The sequence below is a fragment of the Bidens hawaiensis genome, unplaced genomic scaffold (genome assembly GCF_021521415.1).
Source record: "Bidens hawaiensis isolate Kalapana, Puna unplaced genomic scaffold, B.hawaiensis_p1.1 tig00045364_1, whole genome shotgun sequence".
In the NCBI taxonomy this organism is placed as follows: Eukaryota; Viridiplantae; Streptophyta; class Magnoliopsida; order Asterales; family Asteraceae; genus Bidens; species Bidens hawaiensis.
In genome coordinates this window covers 13760-36587 of record NW_027498064.1, presented here as the reverse complement: position 1 = coordinate 36587, position 22828 = coordinate 13760, and the positions used below count along the sequence as shown (strand labels likewise).

General features: G+C 37.3%; 1 protein-coding gene across 1 annotated transcript; it reads left to right on the top strand.

The window, feature by feature from the left end:
• Nucleotides 1-756: 756 nt before the first annotated feature.
• LOC143595597 (protein FAR1-RELATED SEQUENCE 1-like) lies at nucleotides 757-1867 on the top strand. The gene is made up of 2 exons (XM_077074575.1): nucleotides 757-1032; nucleotides 1127-1867. The coding sequence occupies exons 1-2, from the start codon at nucleotides 757-759 to the stop codon at nucleotides 1865-1867; spliced, it is 1017 nt and encodes a 338-aa protein (XP_076930690.1).
• The last annotated feature ends 20961 nt before the right edge of the window (nucleotides 1868-22828 follow it).

The following is a 22828-nucleotide window of genomic DNA, read 5'->3' as shown; positions in this document are numbered from 1 at the left end:
TTAAGTGCTTGCTTTCGATGCTACGTACGGAACAAACAGGTAATGATTGTGCGATTATCTTTTCATGCAACACCCTTCATTAATTTTTCATATCCCTTACATTTCTGTACGTACAGGCATAATATGATTTTTATCCCTTTCATGGGCGTGGATTGCCACAAGAAATATGTTACCATTGGTGCTGGCTTAATACATAATGAGACGATTGACTCTTACCGGTGATTACTAAATGCGTTCATAACAGCTCATGGCAAGCAGCCCAGGTTGGTCTTGACTGATCAGGATGCGGCTATGAAACAAGCCGTTTCAAGTGTTTTGACCGAATCCACACATAGACTGTGCATGTGGCATTTTACAAATAAAATACCTGTTAAGGTATGAATCTGGTTTTAATTCTACTTTTTTTTTTCACGTGTAACACTGTCAAACATATTATTGAATTGTGTTTTTTTTTTGTTTAAGCTGAAGGGAGAGATTCAGGTTAATGAAGAAATCAGGTGTCGCATTAATAAGTTGTTTTGGAATGTGTTCATCAAGCCAGAGACCTTTGAATCTAGATGGCATGATTTGATTGACGAATTCAACTTAAGCGAAAACAAATGGTTAAAAGACATGTTTGCTATTTGAAAAGGTTGGGTCCCGGCTTACTTTAGAGAGCTTCCAATGTGTTGCCTAATGAAGACTACCTCCCGGTGTGAGAGTTCCAATTCACAGTTCAAAGTATATTCTAGCCTAGGCAACAATCTTGTTCAATTCATGAACTGTTTTGAAATTGCATTGAATGCTCAACGAAACGTGCAACGCAAATTGCAAAATGATAAGACAACACAGACACCTCGTTTGGAGACCCCTTTACCAATCGAGCGCCACGCATCATATGTCTACACTACAACGATTTTTAAAGAGGTTCTGAAAGAGATTACAAGGGGACTGTATCATTGTGCACGTACTCGTCTTGAGTCAGAAGACGGACTGAACATTCAATTTATCAATCACAAGGACAAACGAAATGGTTTTGTTGGCGAATTCAAGGTTCATGTTTCATCACATATCACCACAGCTTAAACTTAGAGTTTATAAAATTTTATGTCATTAACATCTAACCCTTTTTTAACTTATTATGCAGGTGACTCACAATCTCAATGACAACACTTTTTCGTGTTCCTGTAAGAGCTTCACTCGCATTGGCTACCTATGTAGACACGTTTTTAAAGTCTTCCAAATCGAGCTAATAGAGGAAATTCCTGAAAAATACATCCCAACACGGTGGAGGAGTGACGTTCTACCATCGTCACTTTTCAAGATTGAATCCAGATACGGAGTTCCTCTAGACGATAGGTCCAAACTGAGGGAACAGTTTTTAACTTTGACCAATCAGTGCGCGGACCGGACACGAGGTAACACAGAACTTTTTCAGTCCTTGGTTGACCAAATGCAGCAGATGAAGAACAAAATTTGGGAGAAAATTCCTTGTGAACCTTCATACAACAGCAAGTCTACCATAATCCAAGATTTGATTGGTTACAAGATACCCGAAAAGGTCACCATACTTCCACCGACAGGTCCAGGTGAGATGGCCAAAAAGAAAAGCAAGAAACCAAAAAGGTTTTGCAAGAAATGTGATAAACATGTTCGTGGTCACGACTCACGTAATCATAACAAAGTTATGCTCGAAAAAGAACGCAGGCGAAAGGAGCGTGAGCAACGGAGAAAAGACAGGCTCCAGGCAAGAAAAGATAAAGTAGCAATGATGGACAAACAAGGTATGGAATATGTGGAAACCGACGAGACCGTTTACACATCTGAAACGGACTCATCTGAAGAATCTGATGACAGCAACGACACCGACTCGAGTTATAAAGACTAAAAGACTTTGTTTTTTGTTTTTTTCTTTTTTTCATTTATATTTGAGAAACCAGAGTATTCGTCTTGATTAGCTTTCTTTGTATATTAAACAATCATTTTCACTAGACTTTCATATGTTTTATATATACCCGCCTTTGTGGACCCTTTGTTTGATTAGTTATGCATGTAGCCCTTGGCAAATTATTGTTAACTATTCTACGCCTGTGTCTCGAAACCCACTGCTTCAATAACACCTGTTCACCTTGAATGGCAGAACTAAGGATCAATGTGTTTAACAATTACTACATACTTCCCTTTCGCAATTCTATTGTTTAACCGTATATCTACTGGTCTATAACTGATGAACAAGTGCTTTTTAAAACTTCACGCCTGTTGTTATAAACAGATGTACCATGTACGTCGAAATGTCTATTCAACTCTGCCTGTACATACAGCCACTTTAGCGGTTGACGCCAACGCATGCTCTTACATAACATACCGTACATCGGCTATCATGCACATACGAACACACAGGTTCACAAACGTGCACATATAACTCTGTCAAACATTCGCATACATACTATTGGCTGCGCGAGTGAACACTTTTGCGTATGCGCATACGTAGTGACATTGTACTTACGTACGCCCACATGCATGCACTTACATCCGTTGGTATATATGTCCCAACCCAAACATTCACGTTCCTACGCGTATACGTCGGTATCTATCAACGCACACATATCTCTTTGTTCGTACGCATCATGGCCTTACTTGTGTGTTATGACGTCTCATTGGACTTTGAACATAAACATGCGCACGCGGCTTGTCATGTAGGCACCACTTTTTTATGTTGGTGTATGTGTAGGTTTCGTATGTACACAGGCGCGTTTGTTAGCATACAACACGCACATGCACCGACTATTAAACATTAACACACACCAACTTCACACACTTGTGAAATCAGTCTCACTGGTTTGAAATCTCTCATACATATTGCTATTTAACATTTGTAGCTGCTGTGTGTTCACTAAACCTAAATATGGATGTATATGATATCTTAGAAGTATCTACTTATGTGACGTCGGCGCCTTCACATTAACCCCAAACACATTAATCAAACCGACACTCCTCAATGTAATACACATTCACCTTTGTTTTAACACACATCACATGATCAATATTTAACCATTCTATGTCTACCTATATCGCCACATGTTCTTGACACGCATCCTTCTAATGCCAAACACATACACAAAAACCGCTACGACTAGCATACAACATCACAACCCAATAACCTATTTCTGGCAACCACAAACCATACGCGCAAAATACTTTAACCACTAAACAACTAAATTTAAAGTAACATACAACATATTGCAAACTTAAAAACTTCATTAGGAAACTAAAATCCGATTACATTAACGAAACACAAAAATCCAGCCGGGTACAATGGCTGACACATCACGTACGACTACACATCAAATCAGATCCGTCTACGTAGCCCACAAAACATAGCTTAACACTTTAACGAAAATTAACTAAGGTCAAAAAAACAATAAAACATAAACGCTTAAAACATAAAACCATTGAACTTAGGTAGTTGCCTTCAGCTTGTTATACTTTCATCGTTAAGCACCGCTTCATCGATAATCGGTTTATGCTTGTTTATGGCAGCTAGAAGGATCTTGGCTGTGTACTTTACCCTTAAGCCGAGTAACACCTTCTTAGACCTCAAAAACCCATCACCTAGTCCACATTTGCAGTTCACTCCACCCATGAACGTCTCCATATGCCTCATCACAAACAACTCGGAATCCTCGTAATCCCTTATCGTACACTTTAATTTCAACCATTTCAGTTCTACCCCCTCCATTGCTGTTGCTTTTGGATGATCGGCAATTGTCAGATAGCTGACAAAAAACTCCTTCTGCATCCAACCCCAATCATTTAACACATAAAACTTTCCCCCAAACAAAAAACAAAAGTAAACAAAACTAGTACACAATTCAAAACAAAACTAACCACTTTCATGACCGTGCGCATGCATAAACCAATATACTCTTCATCCGACTTCTTCTGGGTTTTCGACCGGCGTTTGTTTGCTGACTTGTCAACACTATCTAACACATCAATAGCCAAATTTTTCACATCAAAACACACCAGATAGCTGTGGCTACCCGACACAATAGGCATAACAAACATCTCATATGGTCTTAATTTAAGTTTCGTTGCTTCCTTTTTCACCGCGCGCCTAACTAACTCCTTGATCATCCCGAAACCCGCTGTGAACGTGAAATCTTTAAATCCAAGTATGCTACCATTCTGTAAATAAAACACAACCAGTTATTGTTAATATGGTTATACTACTAACGACAACCACAGATTATATATAAATATAGCAGACACCTACACGTTACTTAACCTTCACCAACTCCAACAATTTACTAGACACACCTAACTACCTTCACAACATTTTTCACCAGCACCTATGTGTCTATAACTTCCATGCCCATCACAAATATGTCCCGATTCGCTTCCAATCTATCTACCACGTGTACTGTCCACTAACAAACATTGTTCACCAACCCACCAGAACATACTACTATAAAATTCTTTCAACCTTTATGATTAGATAACAATATAACGACTTACAAGCTCGACGGGACCAAGAAACAACCGATACGGTGATGACTCGCTCCTATACGCCTCCTCCTCATTCATTACCATTGAGAAACAGGTGATTACATTGCTATTAATCGTCATGTTGGGCTGCAGTGACTCAAAAGCACCTCTATACCCTTCCACACCTTCATCAGTAACAAAAACCGCTTCCCTGCACAACATCACACCTAGGTTACAACCATTAACGACGACATACTATCAAAATATTAAATGCACCAAACAAAACTTACATTTCAGGACGACCAGTCTTATGTATGTATCTCCACACCAGAGTTTCATATTTATCTTCGTTACTCTGAATGTCAACTGGCCTTTTCATATACGGCGATATAACCAGGTAGCTCGGCCGTGTCTCCCTTTTCTCCCTTGCGATGCTTTTACCTTTTTGTGCAATCAATCTTGACAACACACCAAAGGGTACGTGGTCTGTATCACTGTCCATCCCTTGTTTATCTTCATTTTCCGGTGTCTTCAATTCATCGTTCGCCATCATTTTATCAAGTGACATTGTTGTTGTGGCTGGTGTCTTCACCACATTTCCTTCATCAACTTGCATCAGTCCCAAACTAAATGAAAGCTCATCGATATGCACAACATTTTCTGGCATTATATTCAACCTACGACTACCACTACCACCAACAGATCCACCTATGTCGCCACTCCCGCATCCACTCCCACCTGCACTTGCCTTGTCCGCACTATCGCAAATTTCTTTAACAACCTATGGATCACTCCAAAACTGTGAGGCAATCGGATCGGCCACACATACACTAACAACTTCACGTGAACAATTTTCTCCTCTTCCTTCTTGCGTATTACCCAGCCTCTTCTCACGGTTATCGGCGTCTACCTTTCCAAGACTCCCCTTTTGATTACAAAATCCATGGGTTTACCTGTTTCTACCCGCACCTCCAACACATTGCCACCAAAGTCTTTATCTCCACACGTACCAACATCAGATTGCCACTCCCAGTGTGTTTGAACGGTTTCCTTGTACTTGTCGGCAAGTTCCTTTGCCTCATCATTTCCTGGATTCTCACCACACACGACTGTCACTATTATCTCAAACTCTTCCTTGCATTGGTGAATCATGTCCAACACATACCCCATACGTTCCAACTTCTCCTACATAATTAACAACAGGGGGTTTCATAAATTCAGTCAAACATATATCAGTTACTATATTAATCCTTAACTATATACAACATGTCTACTTATATACCTGCAGATACGATGATGCGTCTGACTTGCTGGCCTTGCTCTTATCTTTGACTTTACCAATCCTTTTGCAACCTTCTACAGTAACCTCCGGGCTTTTACGTTTACCAAACCCACCCCCTGCCATTTCAATGTTCTGTCTTTCCTTTAACTTCTCCAACGTCTAGCCACCAAAACCCAAGATTAAATAGTGTGCGTGGTATTTTGTCGCTTGTTACCGTGTCAACATAATACAACTACAACAACACAACAAATAAATACTTTCAAAACACATAACTACATACGCCCCTCACATTTATAATATATAACATTCAAAAAAATTATTAGCATCGACCATCACAAATCTGGTTACGTGAATGTTAATCAACTATTTTTAACATCTAAAATCAACAAAACCGTTTACTACCTTCACCAGGCTGTTACGTAACCACAAACTCGTTTCAACCAACTTCACACACATTAGACACGATAAAACAATGGAAATAACCATTACAAGTGTCAGTTAACTTACACTAAGAATCGTCAAGGGCCCGAGATAGCAAGCCTTCCGCTCGTCACGCTTCCATTTGTCCGTATAATCTCTAGCACTCCGGTATATAACCTCACACCAATCAATGCTATTGAAATCACACTCCTTGGTTAAGTAAGGTAGGAACGCCTTCAGACACTTACCGTTGCCGGAACACTCAACCATTGTTGCAATGAAGAGCATCACAATATCCACCCTAAATGACCAGCCCACTTCATCATACTCCCCTAATCTACTGTCTATATCAGGGGGGCTCAGATCGCCTTTACCATAAGCAGCTTTCCATGTCTTACTTGCGGTAAGAACGGACTTGGCATCATCAGATTTTCTGATTACAACACCCGAGTTTGGTAATCCGGTTAACACATGGATACCGGACTTTGTTATCTTTATTCCACCTATACAAAGTTTCACAGTCATTGTGGTAGTATCAAGATTGTCCACCACATAGTATCCCAAATTACCAGGTATTCCGTCCAACGTCATCCCCATAAACTTACCAAAACCCATTGCCTTCACACACTCTTTTTGTGCATTTGATAGTTTTTTTATCGCATTAAACAAAGAGTGCGGAGACGATCTTGTCCTAATACTAGGCACATCGTACTTCTCATACTTCACCTTTTCTTTCAACTTCTCCTGTTTTGGTTCTACTAGTTCCTGATTGCCTACATTAGGTTGCTCGTCCACAAAGTCGTCATCAACATCCATTAATTCCTTGGTCACCCCATCACCACCAGGAGAACCACCTTCATCATCACCAACTTTGCCTATAATTATATAAAATATAAGTTAACAACCACATAAATAACCCAGAAACTAATACAAATAGTCGACATGCTTTTCATACGGAATACCGTTACCTCTCAGTTTCTTCTTAGCGGGTGAGCGTTGTCCTTTCCGCACCTTTGTGGTTGCTGAAATGTTTTCGACATCACCTACACGCACATTTATTGCTTTAATATCAATCCATTATTTTTAAAATACACAACCAACACTGATTTATCACAAAACAACAAACCTTTAACCATACGTTGAATCTCCTCCTCCGCATCCACATCAACAGGGTTCCCCATATCATTGACAAACTTTGAAAAGCTTGTTTTGATTGCAATCCTTTCGCTTTTCCGCTCTACACAACAGAAACAAAACTTTTATTGAAAAAACCTCACCAACCACAGTAAAAATCTATTATGTCTATACAAAAAACTAAAACCACTTAACAAAAACTTACTTGTTGACATACTAAAACCTGGCTATTTCCTCTTACGACTGCAACACAAAGCAAACTATCAGTTTCAAACTAATCCTTTATGATAACCTACACATAAGTTGGATACACATACACAACACAACCACGTCATACACTGCCAGTACCTACACATAATACAACATATCACACAACAATCAAAGCCGGATAAACAGTATCGTCCAAACCGAACAACCATACTACTTTACGCATCTACACGGAACACTCATATCGACCAACTGATTATGAACATCAGGTTCTCTCAGGTCAACCAAAATGTATCTACACAGTCTAAACCAAATTTAGAAACTAACCGACGTAGTTGTACATACACAAACTTTCAAAATCAACCGACTACGCAAAACAACAAACATAACAACATGGTGCACCCATCTACACATCACCTAATAACTCCTACACACAAACATTCAGATTAGCCATTCCAATTTATACCAACATGGTTCACCCACTAACTTGTATCTACACGGTATTACAACTTCTGATTGTATCTAGACGATATTACAACTTTTGACTACCTTGACTGACCACCACTATATTGCAACTACACAATCCTTACAAAACACCCAACTACGCAACACCACAAACATAAAAACATCGTTCACCCATCGCCACAACACCATATAACACATACACACAACACACTAGACACAAACACCTAACAACAGCTTCAATTGCTAACAACAACTAACTTCACCACTCACTGTAGATGTAATTATCACCCTCTTATGTAGGTACAATAGTTGTCAAATTAGAGTTGACATATCACACAAATAACCAAACATATTTCAAACCCTAAAACTATCGACGTTAACACAACATACATCATCATCCATCTTATTTTGTTAATGGCACACATCATTATCATTCACATACGCTACATCTAACCACATAAAAACACACACTGCACAAATCCTACACCAACAATCGATGAACATACCGTCGACACTTTGAGTAGCTCAGGAACCGATAAACCACTAATGTGTCTTCAACAACAATGGGCAAACAATTGACTACCGGCGGATGCTTCTTATACTCAGACGATTGTAATCAAAAGATTTAATTGTGTCGATTGTGTATCTCGATTTGATACAAAAGAGGAGTTTTGGGCTAGATCAGTGTTGTACTGGTTGTTATAAATAATTAGGATATATAAGATGATTCTTTTCAACGGTTTTTGTGTCGTCGTCGTCTAATGGAAGGGATTAGATTAGTTGAAATTGGATGGAATAGTTGGCGCCTCTATAATTGTGTATAACTCTGAGAGTGAAATAAGGGATTCTAAAACCAGTTCCTTTTTAACAGCTACACAGAAATTACTAGTTTGCCCTCTCCAGCCATTATAAACTACTAACAAGTCCTTTTTTATTTACTAATATGCCATCTTGTTAAATCCACCATTGATCTTTTTCATCAATGGTTGTGATTAACTTCTCGCACTTCTCGCTGCAAGATTACATCTCGCAAGATCCATCCCCTATATATATATGTATGTATATATATATATATACTTACAATACACTATTTCAATATATTTAAAACTCCTAACTAGAAATTATGATTTTTTAATATATGTAATTTTCTTATTTCCTTATGGCATTTTCCCTCCTATTCTAAAACAAGGCTCAAATCCATATCGAAATCCAAATTCCAATTTCCCTCCTTCACTCACTCCTAAACTCTATTCTACCGCTCACACCCATCTACTCCATGTTTCACCCGCTTTTTGCCCTATTCTTTTATCTCTAAAGACCCACCTTGAACCACCATCATACCACCAGACGACGTGAATCACCAGCGCTATTGCTGACAAATCACCACCACGAAAGGGTTTAAACACTTGTTTATGATACCAAATCGAACCCTTTTTTTGGTACACCTGTTACGAATTCCATTGGTGTTTTGTTTTCCCTTGACTTTCTTAATGCTATGTTCTAACAGACTCGTTTTTTCGAGTTTAAACAGGTTAGAAGATGCACACCAACTGTTTGATGAAATGCTTCAAGGATCGGTAGTGTTATAATTATTTAGGAATTTCTGAACAAAGGTAATATTGTTGAGCATATTTCCTTAGGATTTACAGTTGGTTAAGTTCATGTCTATAAAATTGATTAGTGTTATATATATCGCATTATGTTCATACTGACTGTTATGATTTGTTAATATGGAAGTTTGGTTCACTATTATATAGAATAAATTACTTTAGTCATGAGAAATTAACATGTATTTGGTTTCAGTTACGACATGTATGTGGCTTATTTAGTTTAGATTTTTTTTTTTTTGATGCTTGGAAATTTTTGTTTATGCCCTTTAACTGTAAGTTATTGTTATCATAGTGCTGTGAATTTAGTGTTGTCATAATTTTCTAATTAAACGGAAATTAATTGCGGTTTGGAGTTTTATTAAAATCTTGTAGGTATTCTAATTAAACGGAAATTAATGTGTTTATAAGGCTTGATTTCAAATAAAATTCTTTGTTTTTATCAAACTGTATGCAATCATATTGACTTACGTTTTGCATTGCAAGTGAGAGTTTGGTGTTGGCATCACACAACGGATATGACCGAAGGACTCAACAGGGGGACAGTGTCCTGCAAGTCGCACAAGTTGTTATAAGGATAGAAGTGTCCGGTTGAAATCCTATTCTTATAGGATGAAATATTCTTAGAATTTTGTGTAGTAGATGTGACAAAAATAGTGAGGGCGAGCGACCAACGAAAGGATCCTGAAGCGAGCAAAATGGAGAAATGTGAAAGACCAAAGAACCCATAAATCGTTGTTGTGTTCTGCCAGGCTATCACATTCATAGAAATAATATTTTGTCTTCTATGGTTAGTTAATTTTCTTTTAATTTTCAAACTTCTAATTTCAAAGTAGTTAGTTTTAGAAACCTTGACTATGAAGTAAGTTCCTTGTTTTAATATTTGTGATTTGTGGTAGTTTGTTGTAATTATAATGTATATAACTTAATAAAGAGTATAAACATTATTAAGAAAAGTCTAAGGTATGAAATAGCCTTTCACTTCAAATAACATTAGTTTATTTTCCATTCTAATATTTCACTTTCCTATTAAAGACGGTAAGTGAAAAAACAAGGCGAATCGGGCAAAAAAGAAGATGGTGCAAGTAACGGGTAAAAAAAGTTATGCTCGAATCCGTGAAGAGCTAAAGGTGATTGTATAAGATGGTGCAATTGTTAATGTAGCATGTCGGTATTCGTTGTTAATACTCATTTTATTATTGTTCAAACAGAAATCTATGGAACAAGATCCAAGTCAATTGGAAATGTTTTGTTCATGCTTCTCCAAACATGGAACTACAAAAAACGAGGCAGCTGCAAATGCAATTGTAATTATATGCTTATATATTCATATACATATCTTTTCTATGCGTTCTTGATGGTGTTAAAATATATATCTTATTTTAAAGTAATGGGTAAAGATCGAAATGGTGATGCAGTCATGTAAGGTCTAGGTGTCTGTGCTTCTGATGTTTGGGGTGTAATACCAAGTCGTTCAGCATGTCATAGAGAAAACATCAAACTGAAGTCTAAATTTGAAGAACTTGCTAGTATCGTGGTCCAGTTAGAAGCCCATGTCCTAGATGCAAGGATCGAAGGATGATTCTAGTGTTCCACCTGTTACATCGTCATCTTCCCCCATTGTAACCAGTGGACCTCCAAGTTTACGGGTATTTTTCTATATATATCTTTAGTGTTCCACATTTTTTAAGTTATCTTTTATACTTCATCAAAAATATGTTATAAACAATAGGTGCGTCACTATATTTTGCACAAAGTACATGGTCAAAAAGAGGATTAGTATGTAATTTGGATACTTTGTTAGACTTAGGATATCTGCGAAATATAGGTAAATCTTTAGCTTGTAGACTCATCCAAAAATTGATTGTAAGTTGGTGAAATAACGGTTACATTGGGCTATACTAGAAAACAACAATGTCTATTGATGTTTTTTTTCAGATTATTTTTTCCATAAAATGTTAGCCTGCTAGTTTAAAACCTTCTTTTTTGTAAAATGAGTTTTGCACTATAATGATTCGAGTTTAATATATGTTTTTTGAAAACTAAAATCTTGGTCAGAGATGAAGTTTTCCTCAAAAGCATTCCAAACCCTACTGAGCCTGTAGCAAGAGGATGGGTGGAGAGCTTGGACCCAAATGAGCTAGTTGGTGGTATAGAGATTGGACCAAAATGGTGGGAGGTAAATGTTCAAGTACCAATAAAAATAGATGAAAAGTTGGTGAGACCATATGGGTTATTTTCCACAATTCAAGATTGTATTGGTGTATCCATCGCATGGCCTTGTCCATTCATCTTGGTATGTATTTATTAAACTTGTGATACGAATAATTTTAATAACATGGAACTTAATGCTTATACATGGATGGTTTATTTGTAGGTAGTGCCGTGAGAATTGAGGACGCATGATGACTCTTTTATGGTGCTTGTTTCTTTTATTGCTTTTAATTTTTTTTGTTGAATGTTACAAGAGTTTATGTTTTGATAATGTTATAACTTATTTATGTTTAGTGTTTCGTTATGAACAAGCTTATTTATTATAATTGAGTTTTATATCTTTTAATATTTTGATGCCCATAAATGTATCGTAAAATTGGGTGTGTGGACGTTTAAAAAAGGGTTGTATAATATGATTTGTTAGGAAGTGTCATAATATGTTTTTTAGGACGTTGTTTAAGTTATTCATAGACATATTATACGACCATAAAATTTAGTTTCATAATATTGTTTGGGATATTAGGACCCTTTTCTTGGTACTATAATGTTCCATCATAAGGGTCCTATAAATTAATTTTTAAGGACGCTTGTATGTGTATCAAAATATTAAAGGTAGGTAAGCACATGTTAAAACATTATAAAAGTGTCCTAATATGTTTTTATTGAGACGCTTTTTGGGTTATTAATGGATATTTTATGCGACCATAAAATTGGTTTCATAATCTTATTTGGGATATCAGGACGCTTTTTGAGTTCCGAGACTTATTAAGACCCCTTTACATGAAACGCTTTTCTCGTTGGTCCTATTAAATGAAAGGTCCTCTAAAATAACATTTTAGGACGCTTTTGTGCGTACTAAAAAGCCCTTTTTGTTGTAGTGGAAACAAAAACCAAAACCCTCCAAATGCTCCCAATAACACCAACAGAAACAACCAAAACCAGCCAAGAAACCAAGGAAATGTAGTACTTGCTGCTCAACAAGAAGGTGGTTTTGATTGGAGTGATCATGGAGAAGACATAACCAAGGCCAATGTTGCATTCATGGCAAAAGTTGAAAATGAAGCTGGATTTCTTCTTCTTAGGTACATTCAAACTCCACACTTGAATTACATGAAACAATTGATGCCTTGAATGTGAAAGTAGGAAAGTTGGAGAGTGAATTCTTTAGAAAACAAAGCATGATAAATGCGTATCAAGCAAGTTATGAAACTTATGAAGGTTAGATCAAAATCCTTAAAGAAGATTGTATGACCAGTTACAGAACTCAGTCAAGGTATATGACTGAATTGAAGGACTAAACAAAATGGTAGTTCAAGAAAAGGTGAAAAATACCACATTACAAGTTGAAAATGTGTTTCTGAAGAATCTAGTATCTACTGGAAACATATGTGGTATTTTGACCAAGATTAAAGAAGAAGACAAATACAAAGTTGTTTCTCCACCTTTTAACAACAACTATTCTCTTAAAGTTGATAAGGAGAAAAGGGAGGCTTATCTCAATCAGTTCAGAGATGTGTTCAAAGATAAAGAAGACTTCATTGAGCATTATGACAAGGTTAATGTTGATGAACATGGGGAGTTTGTTTTGAAAGAAGATGAGGAAGATGACAAGTCAATTAGTGTGCAAGTTTTTGAAGATGACTTCAATGAAGATGATCTGAACAAGGATGATTTAATTGACTCTAGTGATCATTTTTCAAATGAAGAAATCCAAGCTTCAGAAAGAAACATAAGGCTAAAGAAACCTGACTCAATTGACAAACTCCCTGATCTGCCCAAAATGACCCCTAAGATGATCAAAAATCATGAAAGAATGAGAAGGAACATATGTCGTTTGACATATGTGAAGGCTCTACAAGAACAAAGGTGACTTACAATTCTGTGAAGCCACCTAGCAAAGAAATTCTGAGAAAGATTAAGATCAATAACAAGAAGAAGCCTAAAGAAAAATTTGAATATGATCAATTTATTCCAATATACCATGTTTTCTCAAGTCAAGAGTTATTTGACATTGGTGAAGTTGAAAATATAGAAGAATATGAAAGAAGACAGTCAAGACATGAGGGAAACTTGGATGAAGAGCCTATGAACTTAAATAAAATAATATTTGTGAAAAAAAGATTGAAAGAAAGGATATCAAAATTGAAGAGTTTGTGCCTTTCTCAATTGATTTTGATGGCTTCAAAACTCAGAAAACACTTAGGATTGAACCACCTAGACCAAGTAAGAGATTGAAAAAGGGAAATGCTCATGAAAGTTTCAAAGGAAATGTGTGGTGTAAAAAGTGTGATGAATATGGTCACCATACTGATTCTTGTCATGAGAGATTCACTTTCAAACCATTTCATGTTCCCAATGAAACAAAATTTGGACAATACTTCGGATTCTACAAATAGAAATATGATGAATATTTGGGAAAATTAAAGGTGTGTGAAAAGGAGACAGTGAACAAGGTTGAGCAAAAGGTTGTTAACAGTGTGAAGAAAAATGGGAAGGCTGAAGAGAAACCAAAGAAGAATGTGATTGATCAATTCAAAAGAAACAGCCCTCTTATCAAATCTGAAGCAGCTGTGAAAAGAAACACACAGCCATTGAGAATTGTTCCCAATCAAGACTCAAGATCAGCTAAATCTGATGATTCTAAAAAATCACCAAACAATGGAAAGAAAGGGAAAAAGGATGTTTTCTCAAGAAAGAAACCAAAAGAATTGAATGGTGATGAAAAGTTTCTAATGAAAAATGGGTTTGAACCTCATGGATTTCTTTGGAAACCATGGGGTGAAGTTAAAGAGTCAAAGAAATTTTATGTGAGAGATTTTTCTAGTGAAAAGGATTATGTGGTGCAAGAATGCAAAGCATAATTCCTTATGCGAAAAGCCCAACAAACAGCAGCTATGAATCAGATGAATATGATGATTGTGAACTTATTTATGAAGATCCTAAGCCTATTCCTCTCACATCCAATGCAACAATTGTTATTGAAACTGATGACTTGCAAGGTGATCAGCTTGTATTTCATCACCCAACTAATCAATCTCTTTGATTTGTGCAAGAATAGTCCACTCCACTGAATGAAGTATGGTACATGGATAGTGGGTGTTCCAGGCATATGACTTATGATAAAAGGTCACTTGTTAATTTTGAAGAGAAATTTGAGGGACCAGTAGCTTTTGGAAGTGATGAAAATGGTGGAAAATTTGTTGGAAGAGGGATCTTGACTAATGGAAATGTCAAATTTGATAATGTCTTTTATTTGGAAGGATTATAGTATAACCTTTTGAGCATCTCACAAATGTGTGATAAAGGTTATAAAGTTGGGTTTGATGATTCTTACTGTTTTATTCTCAAACCTAATTTTGTAATCCCTCCAGAAATGATTATGATGATGGCCCCAAGGAATGGCAATTTGTAGGAACTGAATATGAAAGATGCTGTTTCAAGGGGTGGTACATGCTTTGTATCAAAAGCCACTGAAAATAAAACCAAATTGTGGCATAGAAAGCTTTGTAATGTCAACTTAAAGAACATGAAAAAACTTGTGAAGGGTAAGCATGTGATTGGTTTACCTACAAGGGAGTTGATGTACATAAAAATATACATCTTTTAAGCATAAAATAATCTCTAAAAACTACAATTTCTATCAAATAACATAGTACATAAATCTACTTATCATAATAAAATGTAATTTCAGGTGAAACAAAGCCCCAAACGAAGAAACAAGCGAAAAGATGAAAAAACAGAAGAAAACACAAGAAAAACAAAGAAACACGCCCCATGCCTCCAGAGACACGCCCCCTATGCTTCTGAACACTAGAAAAGACAAAAAAGTCTACAAGAAAAGACAAAACCTGGGAACAAAAGCACGGGGTCGTGCCCCTTGCCCACGGGGTCGTGGTCGTCTACAAGAAAAGACGAAACAAATCTGGCACATGTCATAATAAAACACGGGGGCGTGCCCACGTAAGCATGGGGCCGTGCTTCTCACTCCAGATTACCTATAAATAGTGGCTCATGTTTCACACATTTGGTGTGCCTTGAAGAGAGTTCTATCAGGTTTTCACTTATAAAAACACCCACTAACACTCATATTGAAGATCTAGTGAAGAGTATGAAGGCTTGGAGATCATCATCATCAACCATCATCATCATCCATCATCATCATTAAGAAGGAATATTCATCCACATTTGGTTAGATTGTTCTAGTTTAATCATGTGTTTGTTATCATCGTCCATTCTAATGTTAATAACTATGCTCATTATGAGCTAAACTCCATTTACCATCTAAATCTATGAAGAAGCTTTGTTTTACTTGATAATTATATAAAACATGTGGTTTAATCTAGTAAAGTACATGGTTATTTTACAATTATCTTTTGATGAGAAATGTTTCACCATCTTAAATCAACAATTCAAAGTTGGTGATTGACTATTCTATTGGCAATCATTCATGATCGATTCATGTTCTTGAAAGATAGAAACACTTTGATAAATTATCGAAACATGGATCCTTATATTGTATTTAGAAATGATGAGATATAAGTTATGGTCTATTTCTCTAAGTCTTGGTAATCCAAAAATGGCTATGCTTAGGATATCATGCTAGTTAAAGAAATCATATGTTAATGGAATGTGTAAGTATAACCTACTTAAATCAACCAAGGGGAGGTTGTGTGACTAAATTACAACCACCCGAAGTTGTTAGAATTGGTATTTGAGAAATCGGAGTCAATCCTAATCTTTATACTTTATGAAACTACTTGCCAACTTAAATTGACATTCTCTAGGTAGCATGACATTAGGAAAGGGTCGACTTTAAAATGCGCATGCTACCCCATTTTTGTCATAGATGCTCTCTTAGAAATGAGGAGCTATCTATCATATATTATTACGGCAAGTTCTATTACATGTTTACGTATTAATTATCAATGATAAAATGGAGTGGATTCTTGATCTTAAATGATAACCTTCATATAATTGAATTACTTGTTTAGAATCTCTCGTCTTGGTCACCTATATATTATATTTAAGTATTTATATATTATAAAAGTTCAAAAATTAACCTCAAAATGATTAAAACCTCCGATTAAAAGTAAAACGACGATTCATTATTAGAAACATTTGTATCCACGGATCGATACTTGGTTCTTACCAATAATATTCTACATATACGATAGGTACACTTGCCTATTTTGTGTGTGTTTAGTCGTTGTAGAAATCATCTTTGTAAATTTAAAACACGATCTTGTGCAAAAGCTAAATATCCAATCTCTTTTATATTTAACCGCAACGCACACTGCACATCAAGTTTTTGGGAGCCGTTGCCAGGGACACGGTATGTTTCTAAGACGATCCATGTTTGAATTTAGTCATTGTCTATAACTGTAAAAAATTTTCTTAACTTTTATTTTAAATTTTTATTAACTATTAAACTCTAAAATTTTACGGCTAGCCTAATTTTAACCTTTATTTACCTAACCTTTACTTTAGCTTAACTAACTTAGACCTTAGTCTAATTTAAAATTGCTTAGCCTTGCTCGTAGTTTAGCTTAGCCTAACTTTAGCGTAACTTTAACTAACTGTTACTCTAGTTTTAATTTTGATTTAGTCAAATGTATGTCCTCTACTTTTGAGCCTGAGCTTGTTTCTCCAATTTCTGAACCAGAACGACTTTTTCGTCGACGAGCACTTAAACGGACTGCGGAAACCGCCGAAACAATCAAAGATGAGTCAGTAGACGCCACCACATCAGGAGAAAATCAAACAAAAGAAATAATGGCGGCCCAGAACAATGAGCCGAACATGAGCCAGTATGCCAAGCCAACTCTCGAAGGCTACGACAATGGAGTGGCTTCACCCGAAATCACCTAAAATTTTGAAATCAAATCAATCACCATTCATATGGTGGAAAATTCAGTTCAATATCATGGTCTCCTCGACGAAGACCCTCTTTCTCATATATCTCAATTCCTACGAACCTGCGGAACCTTTAAAATCAAAAACTGTTCAGAAGATCAAATCAAGCTCTAACTCTTTCCTTTATCTCTAAGGGTTCAAGCCCTAAAATGGATAGAATCTCTTTCCTCTGGTTCCATCACTACTTGGGACCAGATGGTTGAACAGTTTCTCCTCAAATATTTTCCGCTTGATAAAACAGCCAAATTCCGAGACAGCATTACCGGATTCCGGACCGATGATGATGAGTCGTTACACGCAGCATGGGAGAGATACAAAAGTCTTCTGAGAAGATGCCCACATCATGGACTGAGCGTATGGTTACATGTACAAACTTTCTTTGACGCACAATCCAGTCAAAACAAACAGGCCATCGACCAAATCGTTGGTGGAGACCTGGGATCCAAATCACCTAACGAAGCATTTGAAGTCCTGGAAAAAGAAGCAAAGAAGAGTTTCACTTACAACCCACCAAGATCTGCACCAACCCATAAAGGAATACACCACGTTGATTCCAACACTCTTGTCACAGCACAGCTTGAAGCACTTTCTAAAAAAGTCGAACAACTTCAAGCCAAGCTATCAAAAACCAGACTTAGCTGTGACACTTGTGGAGGGAATCATAAGACAAGTGACTATAAACAAGTCATCATGGCTACGGAAGAAGTTGATTTCATCGCACGACAGAACAACGCTTTCAGCAATAACTACAATCCAGGATGGAGAAACCACCCGAATTTCAGCTAGAAAGACGGAAGTAACACTCAAAACCTACCCGGATTCGAAAAGAGACCAATGGATCAACCCTTCCAACCAAAACCTCAATTTGGTCAAAGTTCCAGTAGCCATCAGAATCCGAGCTACTCAAAAATCGAAGAAATGTTAATCCAAATTATGACCAAGACAAATGAAGCATAAAAGAAGGCCAACTCAAGAGCTGTTGATATAAGCGGAGTATTATTAAAACATGAAACCGACCTCAAAAGTCAACAAGTATTATTACAGAATCTAGAAACTCAGATCAGATAGATTGCCCGACAATTATCCGAAAGACCACCCGACTCTCTTCCAAGCAACACAATCACCAACCCGAATACAACAGCTAACGCTGTTACACTCAGAAGCGGTACAACCACTGTTGCCTCACCAACTTCAGAACCGTTACGGAAAAGGAATCTACTGATAAAACACGGGAAAGACGGATCCCAACGGGCACCGTACAACCCAAGGAGCTAGTCCGAACTTATGTTCCACTTATTCCATACCCAGAAAGGTTGAAGCAGGAAAGATTGGAAGCCCAGTATGGGAAATTTCTAGAACTCTTCAAACAACTCCATATGAACATCCCTTTTATTGAAGCCATAGCTCAAATGCCGACATATGCAAAGTTTCTCAAAGAAGTGCTTACCAACAAAAGGAAGCCGGAGGAGCTCTCGCATGTCACTCTGAGTGAAGAATGTTCAGCAGTCCTCCAAAACAAGCTGCCACCAAAAATGACCGATCTAGTGAGCTTTACTATCCCTTGTCTTATAGGAAATTTGTTTGTTAGTAATGCCCTGGCTGACCTAGGAGCTAGTATTAATTTAATGCCTTATGCGGTCTTTACAAAACTAGGGATAGGAGAACCAAATCCCACCCGCATGAGCATTCAATTAGCTGACGGATCTGTTAAATATCCTCGGGGCATTCATTAAAACATGCTTGTCAAAATTGACAAGGTTGTTTTCCCCGTAGATTTTGTAATTCTAGACATGGAGGAAGACAAAAGTGTACCTCTAATTTTAGGAAGACCCTTCTTAGCCATTGCAAAGGCTATTATTGACGTTTGCACCGGCAAACTCACTCTCAGTGTCAATGACGAGGCAATCACTTTTGACATAGGAAAATCTATGAAATATCCGCAACATCACGATGACACATATAATGTGTCGACATCATAGATTCCATCGTGAGTTGCTATATGCGATATTCCTCCGTCGATAAACCAATAGAAACACAAGTCTTAGACAAAACACTCAACATACCCATTTTAGAAAACGAAATTATCAAAAATGTCTATCAGGAAGTATCATAAGTAATATGTGAAATGTGACAATCGTCGATTTCAGGTTAACTCCGTTAACTCCGTCAATCCAAACTTTAGATCACTGAATCTATAACGCACACCTCATTACATTTAAACTAGGGTTTAAATGACGCTTGACACTTACTACATGTGTAGTCTTTCGGGAATTGCACCGAAACGCAAACGAGTTGACGCAAACAATTGGTGAATAAACGAAAAATGTCAAAACAATAATTATGTGATAATTATGTGTTAGACTTATGTGTTATGTGATAACATGTTATATAACGTTAACTCAATGTGCAAACTAAGTTAATTAAGCTAGAAAAGTAACATTTGGAAGTGGAGGGACCTAGATGTAACTTGATTATTATTAATAATATTATAAAACCCTAAACTCCTCTTCCTTTCTCTCACAAAAACCGACGGCAGCCCTTTCTCCCCCTCTCCTCACAATCGGCTCACATACACACACATATCACTTGGTTTTGATCTTGGTTTTTCACAATTGAAGCATCCTACATCCGTTTCTAGCCATCTCCTACCTTCCTCTTACTTGTATTGGTGTTTTGAAGGTATAAATTACAAACCCTAGGTCCGATTTTTCCTATGTATGGTGTTCATATGATTGTTGTTGATTTGATGGTGTATTGATGATGATTTGATAACTAGTTTTGATATTATTGCATGTTAATTGTTGTGTCTTTGAGTTTGAGATCAAAAAAACCCTAACTATGTATGTATGGTGTAATTGATATGCATGGATAGTAGTTATGGTGTCTAGAATGTTATATGAATGATTTGTGGTCCATAGATAGTTAAATTGTTGAGTTTGGATGCAAACAGTTTCTGGACAGATTGAGTTGTTGATGTTTGATTGACTGTAATGGGGTGTAAATGTGAAAATTGGTTGAGATAATTGAGCCTGAGCTTGTTTCTCCAATTTCTGAACCAGAACGACTTTTTCGTCGACGAGCACTTAAACGGACTGCGGAAACCGCCGAAACAATCAAAGATGAGTCAGTAGACGCCACCACATCAGGAGAAAATCAAACAAAAGAAATAATGGCGGCCCAGAACAATGAGCCGAACATGAGCCAGTATGCCAAGCCAACTCTCGAAGGCTACGACAATGGAGTGGCTTCACCCGAAATCACCTAAAATTTTGAAATCAAATCAATCACCATTCATATGGTGGAAAATTCAGTTCAATATCATGGTCTCCTCGACGAAGACCCTCTTTCTCATATATCTCAATTCCTACGAACCTGCGGAACCTTTAAAATCAAAAACTGTTCAGAAGATCAAATCAAGCTCAAACTCTTTCCTTTATCTCTAAGGGTTCAAGCCCTAAAATGGATAGAATCTCTTTCCTCTGGTTCCATCACTACTTGGGACCAGATGGTTGAACAGTTTCTCCTCAAATATTTTCCGCTTGATAAAACAGCCAAATTCCGAGCCAGCATTACCGGATTCCGGACCGATGATGATGAGTCGTTACACGCAGCATGGGAGAGATACAAAAGTCTTCTGAGAAGATGCCCACATCATGGACTGAGCGTATGGTTACAAGTACAAACTTTCTTTGACGCACAATCCAGTCAAAACAAACAGGCCATCGACCAAATCGTTGGTGGAGACCTGGGATCCAAATCACCTAACGAAGCATTTGAAGTCCTGGAAAAAGAAGCAAAGAAGAGTTTCACTTACAACCCACCAAGATCTGCACCAACCCATAAAGGAATACACCACGTTGATTCCAACACTCTTGTCACAGCACAGCTTGAAGCACTTTCTAAAAAAGTCGAACAACTTCAAGCCAAGCTATCAAAAACCAGACTTAGCTGTGACACTTGGGGAGGGAATCATAAGACAAGTGACTATAAACAAGTCATCATGGCTACGGAAGAAGTCGATTTCATCGCACGACAGAACAACGCTTTCAGCAATAACTACAATCCAGGATGGAGAAACCACCCGAATTTCAGCTGGAAAGACGGAAGTAACACTCAAAACCTACCCGGATTCGAAAAGAGACCAATGGATCAACCCTTCCAACCAAAACCTCAATTTGGTCAAAGTTCCAGTAGCCATCAGAATCCGAGCTACTAAAAAATCGAAGAAATGTTAATCCAAATTATGACCAAGACAAATGAAGCAGAAAAGAAGGCCGACTCAAGAGCTGTTGATATAAGCGGAGTATTATTAAAACATGAAACCGACCTCAAAAGTCAACAAGTATTATTACAGAATCTAGAAACTCAGATCAGATAGATTGCCCGACAATTATCCGAAAGACCACCCGACTCTCTTCCAAGCAACACAATCACCAACCCGAATACAACAGCTAACGCTGTTACACTCAGAAGCGGTACAACCACTGTTGCCTCACCAACTTCAGAACCGTTACGGAAAAGGAATCTACTGATAAAACACGGGAAAGACGGATCCCAACGGGCACCGTACAACCCAAGGAGCTAGTCCGAACTTATGTTCCACTTATTCCATACCCAGAAAGGTTGAAGCAGGAAAGATTGGAAGCCCAGTATGGGAAATTTCTAGAACTCTTCAAACAACTCCATATGAACATCCCTTTTATTGAAGCCATAGCTCAAATGCCGACATATGCAAAGTTTCTCAAAGAAGTGCTTACCAACAAAAGGAAGCTGGAGGAGCTCTCGCATGTCACTCTGAGTGAAGAATGTTCAGCAGTCCTCCAAAACAAGCTACCACCAAAAATGACCGATCTAGTGAGCTTTACTATCCCTTGTCTTATAGGAAATTTGTTTGTTAGTAATGCCCTGGCTGACCTAGGAGCTAGTATTAATTTAATGCCTTATGCGGTCTTTACAAAACTAGGGATAGGAGAACCAAATCCCACCCGCATGAGCATTCAATTAGCTGACGGATCTGTTAAATATCCTCGGGGCATTCATTAAAACATGCTTGTCAAAATTGACAAGGTTGTTTTCCCAGTAGATTTTGTAATTCTAGACATGGAGGAAGACAAAAGTG